The 15,002-nt window shown below is 45.3% G+C and overlaps 1 protein-coding gene, 1 long non-coding RNA gene and 1 pseudogene across 2 annotated transcripts in view; 2 read left to right on the top strand and 1 right to left on the bottom strand.

Moving 5' to 3' along the window:
• Nucleotides 1–4,361, bottom strand: part of TRAM1 (translocation associated membrane protein 1) — a 32,854-nt gene extending 28,493 nt beyond the window's left edge. The window contains exon 1 of the mRNA XM_025922753.2: nt 4,090–4,361. Coding sequence (XP_025778538.1) covers nt 4,090–4,212 — 123 coding nt within the window. The 5' untranslated portion in view covers nt 4,213–4,361. The remainder of the gene's footprint in view (nt 1–4,089) is intronic.
• Nucleotides 4,362–4,445: 84 nt separating this feature from the next.
• LOC147572059 (uncharacterized) lies at nt 4,446–14,930 on the top strand. The gene is made up of 3 exons (XR_015246863.1): nt 4,446–4,825; nt 13,931–14,093; nt 14,892–14,930. It is a non-coding gene; the product is annotated as an uncharacterized LOC147572059 (long non-coding RNA).
• LOC147572060 (small ribosomal subunit protein uS2 pseudogene) lies at nt 7,986–9,550 on the top strand (annotated as a pseudogene).
• Nucleotides 14,931–15,002: the final 72 nt, after the last annotated feature.

Raw genomic sequence — 15,002 nt, 5'->3', positions numbered from 1 at the left:
GACAAGTGAAATTCTTTAAAGATAAATTTAATATCAAATACCAAAAGCAACAAAAACTGGATTATCTTTTTATGGTGGGCTTCCAAATACAATTAAAACCTGGCCTCCAGCTACTTTCGCATGTGGCATTAAGTAGAGCAAGAGGAAAAATACAAGCAACACATCCCAAAAAGTTTATTGAAAAAGCAAACCAGTAATCATGCTATTAGCCATTCCCAGGCCTCCTAAGACTCACACCCCAGCTAGCAATCCTTTAAATTAATATTACAATCAGTTAATAGTAAGACAAAAATTAGTTTGGAATAAAATACGTTGCAAAAACCTGTGTTACATTCAGAAGTAAAAATAACTGAGTTTATGACAGTTTTGGACATTTACAAGAAAAGAATGAGACATATAGATACATCTTGAACAGGTCACATAAATCCTGAGGAATTACCTAATTCTATGAGTATGTAATATCATGAATATCCTAATGTTTGCTTAATCAAGTGGTCACCAGCTGGGGCTTGGTATTTTTTTCTTGCTAAAATTATTTTGTGCTTGTTAGAAGAAGGTGTGACTTACTATACTGACTGTATGCCTGAAAGATAAAGACAATTTCTGAGTATCAAATTCCACTTCCCCACCAGCTTATATAAACTTAAGTTCTTAAAAAATGAGATGGAAAGAAAATGTTAGCATTAAGGCACATCATCCTTAAAAATACAACAAGCCTCTAGAACTCTTCCAAGATAGCTACAGTTGTAAATGCTCCCTCAAGTCTGCTTGGTACACACAACCCGGCCTCCTGCAAAGAAGCTCCTTTCCAGATGAAAATATTCCTCTTGGAAAGCCCTAACTCCTCTTATCCTCACTTGAATTCCCAAACATCCTTGTATTTTTTGATTGTTCAAATTTTCCTAACTCAAATATGAAGTCATTAGCTATAGACCGTGATATGCATTATGTGGACAGATACTGACTGCTAAAACCATGATTTTAAGTTACAAGCAATTTTTGATAACATGAAGTTTCCTGGAAATTAAACTTCGATTTCTCCAAAACAGTCTACTTCTTTTTCAACCTTTTTTGTATATGAATCTCTTTAAATGCTAACCACTGGACTCTTCTCTCACATTTAAAAATGCTGTCTTCTAGGGGGGCCTGGGTGGCTGTCAGTTAAGCGTCTGACTTCGGCGCAGGTCATGATCTCAAGGTTTGTGGGTTGGAGCCCCACGTCCAGCTCTGTGCTGACAGCTCAGAGCCTGGAGCCTGCTTTGGATTCTGTGTCTCCCACTCTCTCTGCCCCTTCCCCGTTCAAGCTCTGCCTCTCTCTCTCTCTCTCCTTCAAAAATACACATTAAAAAAAAATGCTGTCTTCTATTTTCAACTTTGATAAATATCTAATGAATAATAATAGCTACTATTTATGGCATGGCTCCTGTAAGCCAAACACTGAACTAAAGCCATGATACACATTAGTTAATTTAATTCTCAGAGTAACCCAATGAGCCTCGTTTTACAGAAAAGGAAACAAGTTCTGAGAAGTTAAATGATATGCCCTAGGTCACGCAGTGAGCAGGCTGCAGAGCCCTAACTTTAACATGAACCCCTTTAGCTACAGCATCTATGCTTCTACAGTATATCTATATCGATTTTTCATTTTGGCTAGTAATACAGTATCTGTTATCACTTTGTCAATTTCACCATAAATCCTCTGACATTTCCTCAATATATTTACACAAAAGGCTTAGCAGGTTCTACAGCAAAAACATCAACTTCTCTATTATTCTAGCACAAATACTGTAATTCTATAGTTATGTTAATGTTAGTTAATTTGAGATTCAGCAGCAATTATTTTAAAAGTCACGTAGGAAAACTAACCTAATTAAGTTTTTCTGATATGTAGATAACATGCATTCAAATTCTAAAACTTTAATGTGTGGTAAGAAACATGTACAATTTGCACAAACACCCCTCTTCTGTATATTACTTTAATGTTCCCTCAACTTCTATTTAAGTCTTTGTTGTGTCTTTTTAGATTTACAAATTTTACAGATTACATAGAGTCAAAAATCCACTCACCATATAAAAAAATCATTGACGTGGGGCAAGGTATAGGTGGTGAACTCCCCCCAAAATACGGTAGAAGTGTGTGAAATCTCTCACATAAAAGCAAAGTTATACCATTTTTAAGTGTCGGGATTTCTGATTTATATTCCATTTCATTGAAAACAATGCAACTATACCCTGCAGGTAATATTACTCTTAAATTATATTTTTAAAGTCAGGAATTCTTAACATGTGGAGATGGGTTATGGCAACTTTTACAAAACTGTCTTTACAAAATTGTACATACCAAAGTATTACTTCAAATACCAAGGCAGAAAATATATACAAATGCAAAATTCGGAAAGTGAGTACAAATGTTTAGAATTGCATTTTTAATATCATACATCCATATAGTACTTTACACAACCATCAGATGCTCTCACACCTTATTCCCTGATTCTTGTAACAGCGGCTGTGAGAATGCCACAGGTGCTGTTATTTCCTTACCCAGAAACACTGAGGCTTAGACTTGAGTCACCCAGTAAGTAAGTAGCATAGGGCCAGCCGAATAGCGTGGGACGTGTGTTAGTTAGTTCCCTTCTAACTTTTCCTTCCACCATACCTACTACCTCCTTAGTAGTGGACTGGGTGGAATAAATGACACTATCAGGAATCAAAAAAATCTATCTAGGTCCAGAAAAGCCTATTAAAAGAGAAGTAAAAGTAAACTAAAATGTTAAGTTACCTAATAACATCTATAAAACCCACATCGACTCCACTTAAAAATTTTATGCATCTTGTTCACAAAAAAAAGTTATTCATCTGTCACTGGCAGTCTCGTTCTATTAGTTTTTCTCAAGAATTCTTAATGTCACTCATTCAACAAATATTTTTAAAGCACCTACTATATCCCAGGTACTATTCCAGGCATTGGAAACAGACTAATAAAACCTCAAAGTTTCTGCCCTCACCGAAGTTATATTCCAGGAGGAGGGAGACAAACCATACATAAGGAAAATAATTAGTATATCTGATGGGGCATAGCGGCTATATAGAAAATTTTTAAAGTAAAAGAAGGTAAGGAATGGGCGTGTGTACTGAGGAGCGAGGGAAAGAAAACCGTAGGATGTTACATACACGTTCACCTTGCAAAGTTTATTACCCCTATTCAACAGCTGTTAAATAAGTCATCAAAATACTAGGCATGTGGGAAGAGAATTTACACACTCCTGACATTTCCATTCTCTCATACTTCAAGAAACAAAAAGAAAATCACTCGGTTTCTTGGCACGGCTGTTCAGAAGCTACATTTATGGATCAGATCTTGTTTCTTTAAGGAAAAAGCAAGAGTCACGGCAAAAAGTTCGGTAAGTGACTGGTAATAATACCAGCTTGGGAGAGAAGAATGAAAACAATCGGGTGTGCCTCAATGTACCGAACTCGTGGAGATCACTCGCTGCCCCGCGGCCACCGCCCTTCAAATAGGCAGCAGACGCCTGGCTCCGGCTGTTGTCCGCTCATCCCGAACTCGGTCCTACAAGGGCCCCCCCGAGGCCTGGCCTCCCCTAGTCTCCAGCCCGCGCCGGTCGGACGCACTCGGCGCCCAGGGCCGGCCATCCCCCAGCCAGCCCGCCCACCCGCCCGGGAGCCAGCTCGGCGGCACAGGGGCCGCCCCCGCCGCCCGCCGGCCCCTCGCCGGCTGCCACGTAACCCTTCGCGGGAACCAGGAACTGCGCGGCGCGGCCGGCGGGAGGGGACGGGGACAGGGACTGGGGCGGGGGCGGGGTGTGCGCGGAGGCTAAGTGGGCGACGCGGTGGCCCCCAGCTCCTGCGGGCGGTGGCCAGGCCTGCCGGGGCTCGGCATCCCCAGGCCCGCGCGGGGCAGGGCAGGACAGGCCTGCACCTCGGGGTCCAGGGGGCCAGCACCTCCCCCCCCAGCCCCGTCCCCCGCGGTCCAGGGCCGAGGGGCCGAGGGGCGGGGGAGCCGGGGGCCCGAGGCTGGCAGCCCGGGGAGGGGGCGGCGGGGCGGGCGGTTGGGGCGCGGGGCGGACTCACCTCGAACATGAGCCCCAGCAGGAAGACCATCGCCACACAGGAGACGATGTCCGCGTGATTCTGCAGGATGAATTCGTGGCTCAGGACCGGGGGGCTCTTGGTGCTCTTCTTGCGAATCGCCATGGTGAAGCCACCGCCCGTGCCTGCAGGTGCTCCCCGGCTCCGCTGTTTCCAGCTGCTCACCGACTAGCTGCCGCCGCCGCCTCCCCCTGCCTGCTCCTCACAGCCCCGCCGCTGCCACTCGCTGGGGCTTCACTTCCCATCCCACAGCCAGTACGCAGCCGCCAGGGCCGCCCGAAAAAAAAAATAAATAAATAAAAAAAATAAAGGCAAGCCCACAGCGGGGGTGAGCATGCGCACCGGGGAGACGGCGCTCGCTCGTGCCGGGGCCGCCCCTGCGAGCCCACAGCGCCGCCTGGGGACCGGAGGCCGTCGGCTCACGGCCGGGCCTGGGTACTGAACCAGAGCGGCACGCCCACTGCTCCGCTGCCGGACGGAGGTTGGGAGTCGTTTGAGGCGCGAGCTTCCAGCGCCTAGTTAACAGGCTGAGTCCGCGGCGGGTGGGAGAGCGGCCACGTGCGGTAGCGTGCAGGGTCGCAAGCATGCCTTCCCGCCCACCTGCCCACGCTGGGCTTGGGTGTCAGTGCTTGTCTCCATATAGATAGTCACTTCTTGAAAGCCGCAGCCGCCATCAAGATAATCTAAATACGACCACAGCCTAACTACATACACAAGGGTAAGGTGCATCCTTCAGTTTTAGCATCTTTTAAAAATTAACTTCAGAGCTATTTTGAACTCTCTTGGTGACTTAAAAAAAACTGTTGAAAGCTTGAATGAGTTTTAAAAAAGGAACAATTCCTATTCAGCCCCACCTACCCATCGTCCGCCCTTCCCTGCCCCCATTGGGTCTCTCACTGAAAACAATCACCATCACTTTGGGTTTACTTGCTTGATTCCTATTTGCATTTCTTAGTATATCTAGAGAGATGGTTTCTCTCTAGAGAATCTCTAGAGTAATCTAGAGAGAGAAGGTTTCTGGACTAGATAGGTCTTCCTCTTTTATCTTCTCAAACCAAGACTTCTTGGTACTTTTTCTTTTATTTTTATTTATTTATTTATTTATTTATTTTTGTACTTTTTCTTTTAAATTGCACCACTGTTTACCCATTTGCCAAATCTAGAAACCGAAGTCATCCTGGACTGATACCTTTCAGCATTCTTCCACATCCAAACTATTGTCAGACACAGGTAATTCTATCCCCTTGCACCTTTACCACTGCCACAGCCTGAGGAGGGGACTTATTTCTTGCTTACAACATTACAACTCTGGTGAATCACTGAGTGGTTTAAGATGATGGTTTTTTGAGTCCGAATTCTGCCACTTATGACCTGAACGACCATGGACAAGTTACTTAATTTCTATGAGACTCGATTTCCTCATTTGTGTATTCATTTATTGAAAAAAATACTGAGTGTTTGCCCATGTGCTCGGCACTGGAGATACAGAACTGAATGAGAAATACAAATTAACCTGTTCTTGGGCATTTTCACTTTAGAGAGTGGAGAGGATCTTTAAACAGGATTTAAAAAGTGAGACATATGTTAAGTTGAGATGAGGGTCCTAGACAAAAAAATAAAGCAAATGGAGTAAGGGAAGTGTGGGGAAGTTATATTTGCCTGAAGACTTGAAAGAGTTGAGGGATCAAGCCATGCTGATATCATTTCTATAAAGAGGAGATGATTGTAATTAAATGAGATGCAATTACATGAGATAATTCCAGGAAAGTGCTTCGTAGAGAATTAAGGCTCTATACACATTAGCTATGAATGTTCTTCTTTCTGGTCAAATGATTACTAGTTTCATTTACCTCCAAATCACCTTTCAGTTTTTACATTAGAATGGTGCATTGAACAGGCTCAAGATTTCTCGGCGGTTTTCCTTTTCTTTCATGGAAAGCTAGCATGACTAAATAGCTCTTCATGTTTTGGCCCCTGCCTACCCAGACAGGCTCAAACCCTGCCGTAATAAACTCCAATTTCTTAGTTCAAGCATTACTGACTTCACACACTATACACTCTACAGCATGCTCTCTCCCCTGGCTTTGTGCCTGCTGCTGCTTCTGCCTGAAATGTTTTCTCCTTTCCCCTTCATACACCCAGCACACTCCCACTGTTTCTCCAAGTCACATTCATGTGTGATCTCTTTGAAACCTTCACTGACTTCTATGACTGATCTAGGCATTCTGTCGCTTATGATTCAATTGTGTTTTTTAAAACACATTTTTAAGATTTTAAGTTGAAATTTTAGGGGCGCCCGGGTGGCTCAGTCGGTTAAGTGTCCCACCGGGTCAGGTCATGATGTCACAGTTCATGGGTTCGAGCCCTGCGTCGGGCTCTGTGCTGACAGTTCAGAGCCTGGAGCCTGCTTCGGATTCTGTGTCTCCCTCTGTCTCTCTGCCCTTCCCCTGCTTGTGCTCTCTCTTTCTCTCTCTCAAAAATAAACAGACATTAAAAAAATTTAAGCTGAAATTTTAAGTTTTTAATAATTTATATCATATAGTTCAAGTGCACAATTTGATGGTGTTGAGTATATTAACAAAGTTGTGTGACATCATCACATTCTAACTTAAGGACATTTTTGTCATCCTCCAAAAAAATCCCATACACGTTACCACTCACTCTCCATTTTCCCAGGCAGTCTTGGCAGCCCTTGGCAACCACTAATCTCTCTGCATCTCTAGATTTGCCTGTTCTGACATTTCATATACGCAGAATTGTGGTCGTTTGTGACTGGCTTCTTTCACTCACCATAAGTGAGGTTTTTGAGGTTCATCCGTGTTGTAGCATGTAGCAGCATTTCATTCCTTTTTATGGGCAAAATAATATCCATTGTAAGGATATATCACATCCTCTCTATCCATTTATCAGTTCATAGGCATTTGGTTTGTCTCCACTTTTTGGCTATTGTGAGTGATGCTGCTGTGAACATTAGTATATAAGTTTTGTAAGGATGCTTATTTTCAGTTCTTTTGGGCTGTATACCTAGGAGTGGAACAGTAGAATTGCTGGTCATATGGCAACTTTATGTTTTACTTTTTGAGAAACTGTCAGACTGATTTCCAAAGTGGCTGTACCACTTAAAGGATCTTACGATCCTACCAGCAACGTCTGAGGGTTCCAATTTCTGTGCATGTTTCCCAGCAGTTGTTATTTTCTGTCTTCTAATTTTATCTATCCCAGTGGGTGTGTCTTAGATGTACATTTCCCTACTGACTAATGCTGTTTATCAGTAGCCATTTCATATGCTTACTAGCCATCTTTGGAGAAATGTCTATTCAAGTCTTTTGCTAGTTTCTATAATGGGTTATTTTTTAAAAAATTGATTGAGTTATGAGTTTTTAAAATGTATTCTAGATACGAGTCCCTTATCAGACACGTGACTTGAAAATATTTTTTCCCAGTCTGTTTGTTGTCTTTCTGTTTTCTTGCTGGTGTCCTTTGAAGCACAAAAGGTTTAAATTTTGATGGAAGCCCAATTTATCTGTCTTCTCTTCTATCACTTGCTTTCTGTGGCCTTGGAAATCATTGCTTAACGCAAGATGACACAGATTTACTACCGTCTTTTTTCTAAGAGCTTTATAGTTTTGGCTTTTATATGTAAGTCTCTGATGCCCCATGTCTATTGAGTGAATGAAAAGGAACAAGGTTTCACGCAGCCTAGACAAAAACTTAAAATAGTTTACCCAACAAACAAATATAAAGGTGAATGGAAATCATGGCTCTACAAATTTAGTGATTTTGAAGACACGTAAAGAGCACGTGCCCTTTCCACGCTACCCAGGGAAGGGTCCATATGGTGTTGTTCTGCATTCCTGTCGTTAAAGGAAACTTTCATAATGTCCAGAGCCCTTGATGTCCTGTAAATGAAGGAGGAGGAGGGTGTCCTAAAATTCCTTGCGGCAGGAACCCACTTAGGTGGCGCCAACCTTGACTTCCAGATGGAACTACATCTATAAAAGGAAATGTGATGGCATCTGAAGAGAACGTGGGAGAAGCTTCTGCTGGCAGCTTGTGCCATTGTTGCTGTTGAAAACGGCTCCCGTCAGTGTCCTATCACCCAGGAATCCTGGCCAGCGAGCTGGGCTGAAGTTTGCGGCTGCTACTGGAGCCAGTCCCACTGCCGGCCACTTCACTCCTGGAACCTTCACTAACCCGATCCAGGCAGCCTTCCGGGAGCCGAGACTTGGGGTGGTTAGGATCCCAGGGCTGACCACCACCCTCCCACAGAGGCGTCTTCTGGTAACCCCCCTGCCATCACTCTGCGTAACACAAACTCTCCTCTGCGCCGTGTGGACATTGCCGCGCCTTGCAACAACAAGGGAGCTCGCTCAGTGGGTCTGACGTGGTGGACGGTGGTCCAGGAAGTTCTGCACGTGCGTGACGCCATTTCCCGTGAACACCCATGGGAGGTCACGCCTGATCTCTGCTTCTACAGAGAACCTGAAGAGGTTGAAAAGGAAAAGGCTGTGAGCAAGGAGGAATTTCAGGGTGGATGGACTGCTCCAGCTCCAGTGAGGTCACCGCTACTCAACCTGAAGTCGCAGACTGGTCTGCAGGCACAGAGCTGCAGGCACAGCGGGTGCCCTCTGTGCCTGTTCAGCAGTTCCCTCCTGAAGCCTGGCGCTCTCAGCCTGCCGTGCGGACCGGTGTGCAGCTCCCACTGTTCCGGGCACTGAGTTGGTGGGAACAACCCCGGAGTGGTCTTAAGCTGCCCCTCCACAAAGGCAAACAAAATGGAAATAAGGTTAACAGAAGTGAACAGTTTCAAGGTAGATAAATAAATAAATAAATAGCACTTGCAATGCACTAAGCAAATGTTGAGCACTAGGGATATAACTGTGAACAAGACAGATTTAATATTTGTTTCTGAAGCTCATGTACAGGTGTCCCCTGCTTTTCAAAAGTTCACGTTACAACACTTCCCTTTATGAAAGACCAATGTTAGTACTTGTTTTTGACGACCAAAAGAAATCCAAAAGAGGATTTTCTCAAAAAGGCGCGAAGCAAAAATAGCGTTCAGCATCTGTTTTGCAGTGAGTGGTTACAGAGGCAGTGTGCATCCCAAGCCGCGAGAGTGACCCTGCCAAGCTCCTTCCCCTGGACCTTCCCCGGGAACTCGGCATCTCAGCATCAAGCTGCTTTAAACTGCGGCTGTGAGCATCTGTGCTTTATCTCAATTTATTTTGTACATCTGTTGGCAAGACGGGTCCTAGGGTATCAGAAAAGCCCAAGAAAGATTATTTTTTGGGTCTGAGAATGCTAAAAACCTTTTCATATACATTAATGATAATTGTTTCTTTGCTCTCTGCCATTTCTGCTTACAAAAGGTTTCAAAAGAACACTCTACTTTCCCATAACAGGGGAAACCCGTACCTGGAATAAAAGATGATAAACGAGTACTCACCAGTGTGATGGGTGTTTTCGAGACTTGCTTGGTGCAGGGGGCGATAGGAATATTCTTGGTCATTTGGAAACTAATCGTTCCAGTAAAGTGAGTTTTTAAATTTAAATAGCCTCTTTCAAACCTTAAAAATTTAGTTATTTTTTACTCTTTTATGGGAAAATCCTCCATTGGTCTTTCAGTTTCATAAACCTATCATACTCTGGGCAGCCACAGGACTTGAGATGACCATTGGATATGGCAAGGCAGGGGTTGTCTGACTGCGTCAGTCTGGGTTATCCAGGAAACGGACGCGACAGAGTTAGAAGCATAAGAGATTTTTTTGGCAAAAAAAAAATCTCAGGCCTGACACCTGAGACCAGAAGGAAGGAGGACCAGGCAGGAAGATCCTCAGATGAAGTTATAGTCTGAGGAGGTTTCAGACAGCCCAGTGGGGAGCACCAGCACGCTGGGCAGAAATGGGGGGGCACCTTCCACCACTGCTGTGTCAGGGACTGGGGGCTCCCTCCACGCACTCCAAAGATGATGGTGTGGAAGTGCAGCACCCACAATAACAGGCTTGGGATACCCACAGTAACTAGAGGGAGAGTGGAGTTTATGGAGAGGTTGACGACGGAGAGATGAAGTTGTCTTCTTCTGATCGCTTCTGTTTTCTCAGTAAAATACGAAATGAAATCATCAGGAACGGGGATAGTACAATGAAGAGAGAATGGGGTGAAACTGGGAGGGTGAATGGATTAGGGGAACGTAACCAGACCGCAGAAACTTCTTGAGACTTGTAGACGTAAATTCAAAGTGACACTTGTAAGCAGAGTCACACAACTGTCTCCAGCCACACCCCCCCCTTGGATATAGGTGTGGAGAAGGCTGGGTCTTGCAAGGCCAGTATGACAGTGGGGCAAGGATGTTGAGGATGCGTGTAGATGAGGGCAGGGCTCATGAAGTGAAGGTGTGAGGGGTAGTTGTGCTCTGACCCTCTAGCACCCTCCAGCCTACAATCCACTCTTCTGCTGTGAAAGACATACCTCTATAGACTGCATCCCTGAGGCTCCCTCGCACTCTCTCTGACTCCTCATTGACTTCGGCTGAGGGAAGACACTGGCCAAAAATCAGAGGAGAGCTCTGGGGATTTATGGTCCCTGATTCCTCCTCGCCTTACTGTTTCTGGCAGTGGCTGTGGTTTCCTGTGGCCATAGCCCAGTCAGGTAGCCTTTCTCTCACTGTTCCAGCTCTCCCTGGGCTCAGTGAGCTAGCTTATTCTCTCCTTGGCCTCTTCAGGCTGTTTGTGGTCATGGCTTCCCACATTCCTTATCCCCAGGAACTTCCCTGTCTCTTGTTACTTCCCTCTACCTGCCCGCTCCTCTGTGAACAGGCCCTTCATTAAACTCTCAGCAGTTTAACCCTTCTGAACATGCCATCTATCCCTTGCCAGTCTTCTGACGGACGCAGAGGACAGACCAATAGTGCTAAGACCTCTGAATGGGAGGCACCCATGGGGTTGAAGACAGTTGGGGTGGGACTAGTTGGCCCAGAAGGAAGTAGTCAGGGAGTGGGATGCTGGGAGTGAGTTCAGGTGTTGTGCCCTCACCGGGGCCGTGAGGCGGTGAGCGCGTGACGAAGGGAGAGGGTGCGGAGGTGGAGGTAGGAGGAATGCGTTGGAAGTGAGGAGTCAAGGCACCAGGAGGCTAGGGGGCTTGACACACACTTTGCATGGATGTTCAGTCACCAAGGATGACTGAAGGAGTAGGATCAGAAGGGAGCCAGGGAAGGGGCCAGCTGCCAACGGCTGCCATGAACGAGGAGGAGTCAGAGAGCTTAGCAGATGATTGCCACAGGGGGATAGTGGGTGGTACGGTGGAGGGCAGGGGTTCCCAGAAGAGTTGGGGCTTTTGAGCAAGGGAGAAAAACTGTCATCAGCCATAAGGATCATGCAAAACACCCACTCCACCCCTGAGTTCTATGGTATGTGAGGTGCGGGAGGGAAAAAATAGCCACCTTTCGACAAGGCACAAAGGAAAACAGGTTTCAGTTTTCAGCGTTCAGTTTTCAGTTAGAGCTGTAGCCAGGTTTCTGCGTAAGACGGTGAAGAAGGTGGTGGAAAGTGTGGGGGTAACACAGCTGGGGTCCTAGGGGATAAAGTAGAAGGGTTAAGGGGCTGGTGGGGGGAGGGTTGGCTTTTAGTTTAAGTCACTAAGGGGATGAACAGAGTCATGTGGGGAAGAGACAATGGTGACGATGGGTGACGCTGGAGGTTTGCTTCTGGAGAGTATCAAGGTGGGAAGTGTTCTTATGCATGATAGAATTATCCTGGTGGTCTTTTAGGGGAAAGTGGGGAATCTACTCTAATTTTAACTTCCCTTTTAGGATTAAAGAGATTATAAGGAGGGGTGACTGCCACTAAGTCCTCTAAGCGTGGGTTATGGTAGCGGGGAAGGTGGTCTTACTAAGGCCCTCGGGGCTCTGGAGGATTCTTTTAAGCAGGTTGGTTGCTCAGGTGTATCCCACTGTGGGGGCCATCGCGTGTCCAGCATAGTGCTGACCAAAGTGTGTACAGTCACCACATTCTGGGTAAGTGATTTTTTGGCAAATGTACCTTGGGCCCTCAATTGTTGGGATTCTCAGGATATTTTCAGTGATTCAGAAAAGGACTAAAGGCAGATTATGTGGATTTGCGTCTACCCAGGAAAATGTTTGGCATAGGGTTGCTGTAGTTCTGAGAAATAGGAAAGAAACAGAAAGACGATCTTTGCCCTCAAAGAGGTTATCTCTAGCTGGCCGTATGAGACCTACCCAGGGATGAAAAAACCCTTCTGAGATGACGTGAGAGTCACATGCAAGAAAGTGCCTGATTGAGTGAGAAGGAAAATGCGACTGTTGCATTTCAGCCCCTCCTATATGACAGAAGGATGAGAGGAGAGGAACTATTTGTTGCATGCCTACTGTGTTCCAGGCATTTTGCTTTCACATGGGTTATGTCATTTAGTCTTCACAAAAACCCTACGAAATAGGTGTTATTTTATTTTATTCAAAAAAAATTTTATTGTTTATTTTTGAGAGAGAGAGCGTGAGTGAGCATGAGTGGGGGAGGGGCAGAAAGAGAGGAGGACAGAAGATCTGAAGTGGGCTCTTCACTGACAGCAGACGTCCCGGTGCGGGGCTCGAACCCACGAACCATGAGATCATGACCTGAGCTGAAGTGGGATGCTTAACCGACTGAGCCACCCAGGTGCCCTAGGTGTTATTATTTTAATTTAAAAATGGGGAAACTGAGGCTCAGAGATGCTAAGTAATTTGCCCAAAGTCACAGGGCTAGTAATCTGTTTGCCAAGCACGTTCTCGTTTCATGTAAGTACTCCTCCAGGAGCTTCACTTACCAGGAAGATGTTGAACTTCCAGAGAACAGTGATTGTCAACCTAATCCATTCCCGACTATAGTTCCTGCCCTCATAGAAACACGGCACATTTTTTTAAAGTTTATTTATTTGTTTTGAGATAGACGGGCCGAGAGAGAAGGAGAGAATCCCAAGCACAGAGTCCAATGTGGGACTCGATCTCACAAACCTCGGGATCATGACCTGAGCCAAAATCAAGTCATATGCGTAACTGACTGAGCCACGCAGGTGCCTCACTTTTTTTTTTTTTTTTTTCCTAAAGCAGGTCATGGGGCGCCTGGGTGGCTCAGTCGGTTAAGCGTCCGACTTCGGCTCAGGTCACGATCTCACTGTCTGTGAGTTCGAGCCCCCCTGTTGGGCTCTGTGCTGACTGCTCAGAGCCTGGAGCCTGTTTCGGATTCTGTGTCTCCCTCTCTCTCTGACCCTCCCCCGTTCATGCTCTGTCTCTTTCTGTCTCAAAAATAAATAAACGTTAAAAAAAATAAAATTAAATTAAATTAAAATAAAAAAAATAAATAAAAGCAGGTCATTGATCTGTTTACATGCCATTGTTACATCATATGTGGTAAGTTGTTAAAACATATAATTGCACTCATATTGTAAGGAATAAATTGTATTTCTATGAGGAAGCAAATTCGTTCCATTCATAGTTGGAAATTATATAATTTCCTTGGGTATAAATTTTACTGCTGTGGCAATTGTAAACCAAATTTATAAGGCTGCACCGTTACTAGTAAGGCAGACTGGAAGGAGGTGACACAGCACGCCCGCAGGTGGGTCTGACCATTGAGGGAGAGCCGGCTGGTAACAGTTAGAGTCTGTGACCCACCTAGACCACTCCTGTGTTCCTCCAGGGCTAGGACACGAGTCGGCCCAGGTCATGGGATTATGACTCTAGAGGCTTAAGGGGCCCAAGGTGGGCTTTCTCCCCTTTGACCTATTTAACTGATTTAACTTTGTTTCATCTTACTTTATTTAACACATCAAGGACCCCGAGTCAAAGCTTCTCTGGTAGAAGAGAGATCAGTTTCAGAGAGCGGTGAACGCCTAGGGAAGACATGGAAACGAGAGAGTAAATACTTCCAAGAAGTTTCACTTTGAAGAGGAAGAGAAAGCAGGGTCTGCAACTACGGAGGAATAAGGGAGCCAAGGTAGATTTTGTGCAGGCTTTCGAATGCTGTGACTGACAGTTGTGCCTGTGCGGATGACTAGGAGGAGGGATGAGAGGGAGAGTTGAAGACACTGCGGAAATGGGAACAGGTGGCACCAACGGACTGAGGTCTCTGTGGTAGACAGAGCATAGATAGAGGAGTAACTTTACAAAGGAGGGGATGCCAGTTTTCACCCCGAAAGCAAGGAGGAAAGGTCAGTAGGGACAAGGCAGTCGTAGATCTGGGAGTAGAGGTTCCCCCACTCACTTGGGTGGTGAGATCAGGAGAGGCAGTGTAAGGAAGACTGGGAGCGAGATTCTTCTTCGGAATGAATGAGTGGGGGGAGGGGGACAAATGGCAGTAAGAGTGGAAAGAAAGATGGCTGAAGGAGCAGGGTTTTTTGTTTCTGTTTTTGTTTTTCCCAGGGTGGCACTGTAGCGGTTTGGAGAGGAAGGAGATTGTCAGTCCCACTCAAGAGGGCCGAAGGAGATTGGTGGGTTGAGGGGAGGGCTGTGATATAGCCAAAGCAAGTGGTGAAGAGAATGTTTGGTGGAACAGTCGAGGATGTAGGGGATTTTATTTATAATGGAATGGATTGTATTAGTCATAACTCTTCTAGTTGCAAGTGACTGAAAAGAGGACATAGTGGGCTGAAAGTTAACAGATTGAAAAAGAAAAAAGAAAACAAAAAAAGCTTAGGGAGCTAGAGTGCCGTTGTGGATCTTAGAATCTAGAACCAGGCATTTGACCTTATCGGGACTCTCAACATATCTCCTTTTTTTCTGTCTTCTGTTTCAGCTTGGCTTCATTTTTCCCTGTTATAAATGGACTTTTTTTTTTTTTAATTTTTTTTTTCAAGGTTTATTTATTTTTGGGACAGAGAGAGACAGAGCATGAACGGGGGAGGGG

The sequence above is a fragment of the Puma concolor genome, chromosome F2, assembly GCF_028749965.1.
Source record: "Puma concolor isolate L17-30 chromosome F2, mPumCon1.1.hap2, whole genome shotgun sequence".
Classification (NCBI taxonomy): domain Eukaryota; kingdom Metazoa; phylum Chordata; class Mammalia; order Carnivora; family Felidae; genus Puma; species Puma concolor.
The sequence above is the reverse complement of the archived record's forward strand: the minus strand, read 5'-3'. Positions and strand labels throughout refer to the sequence as shown.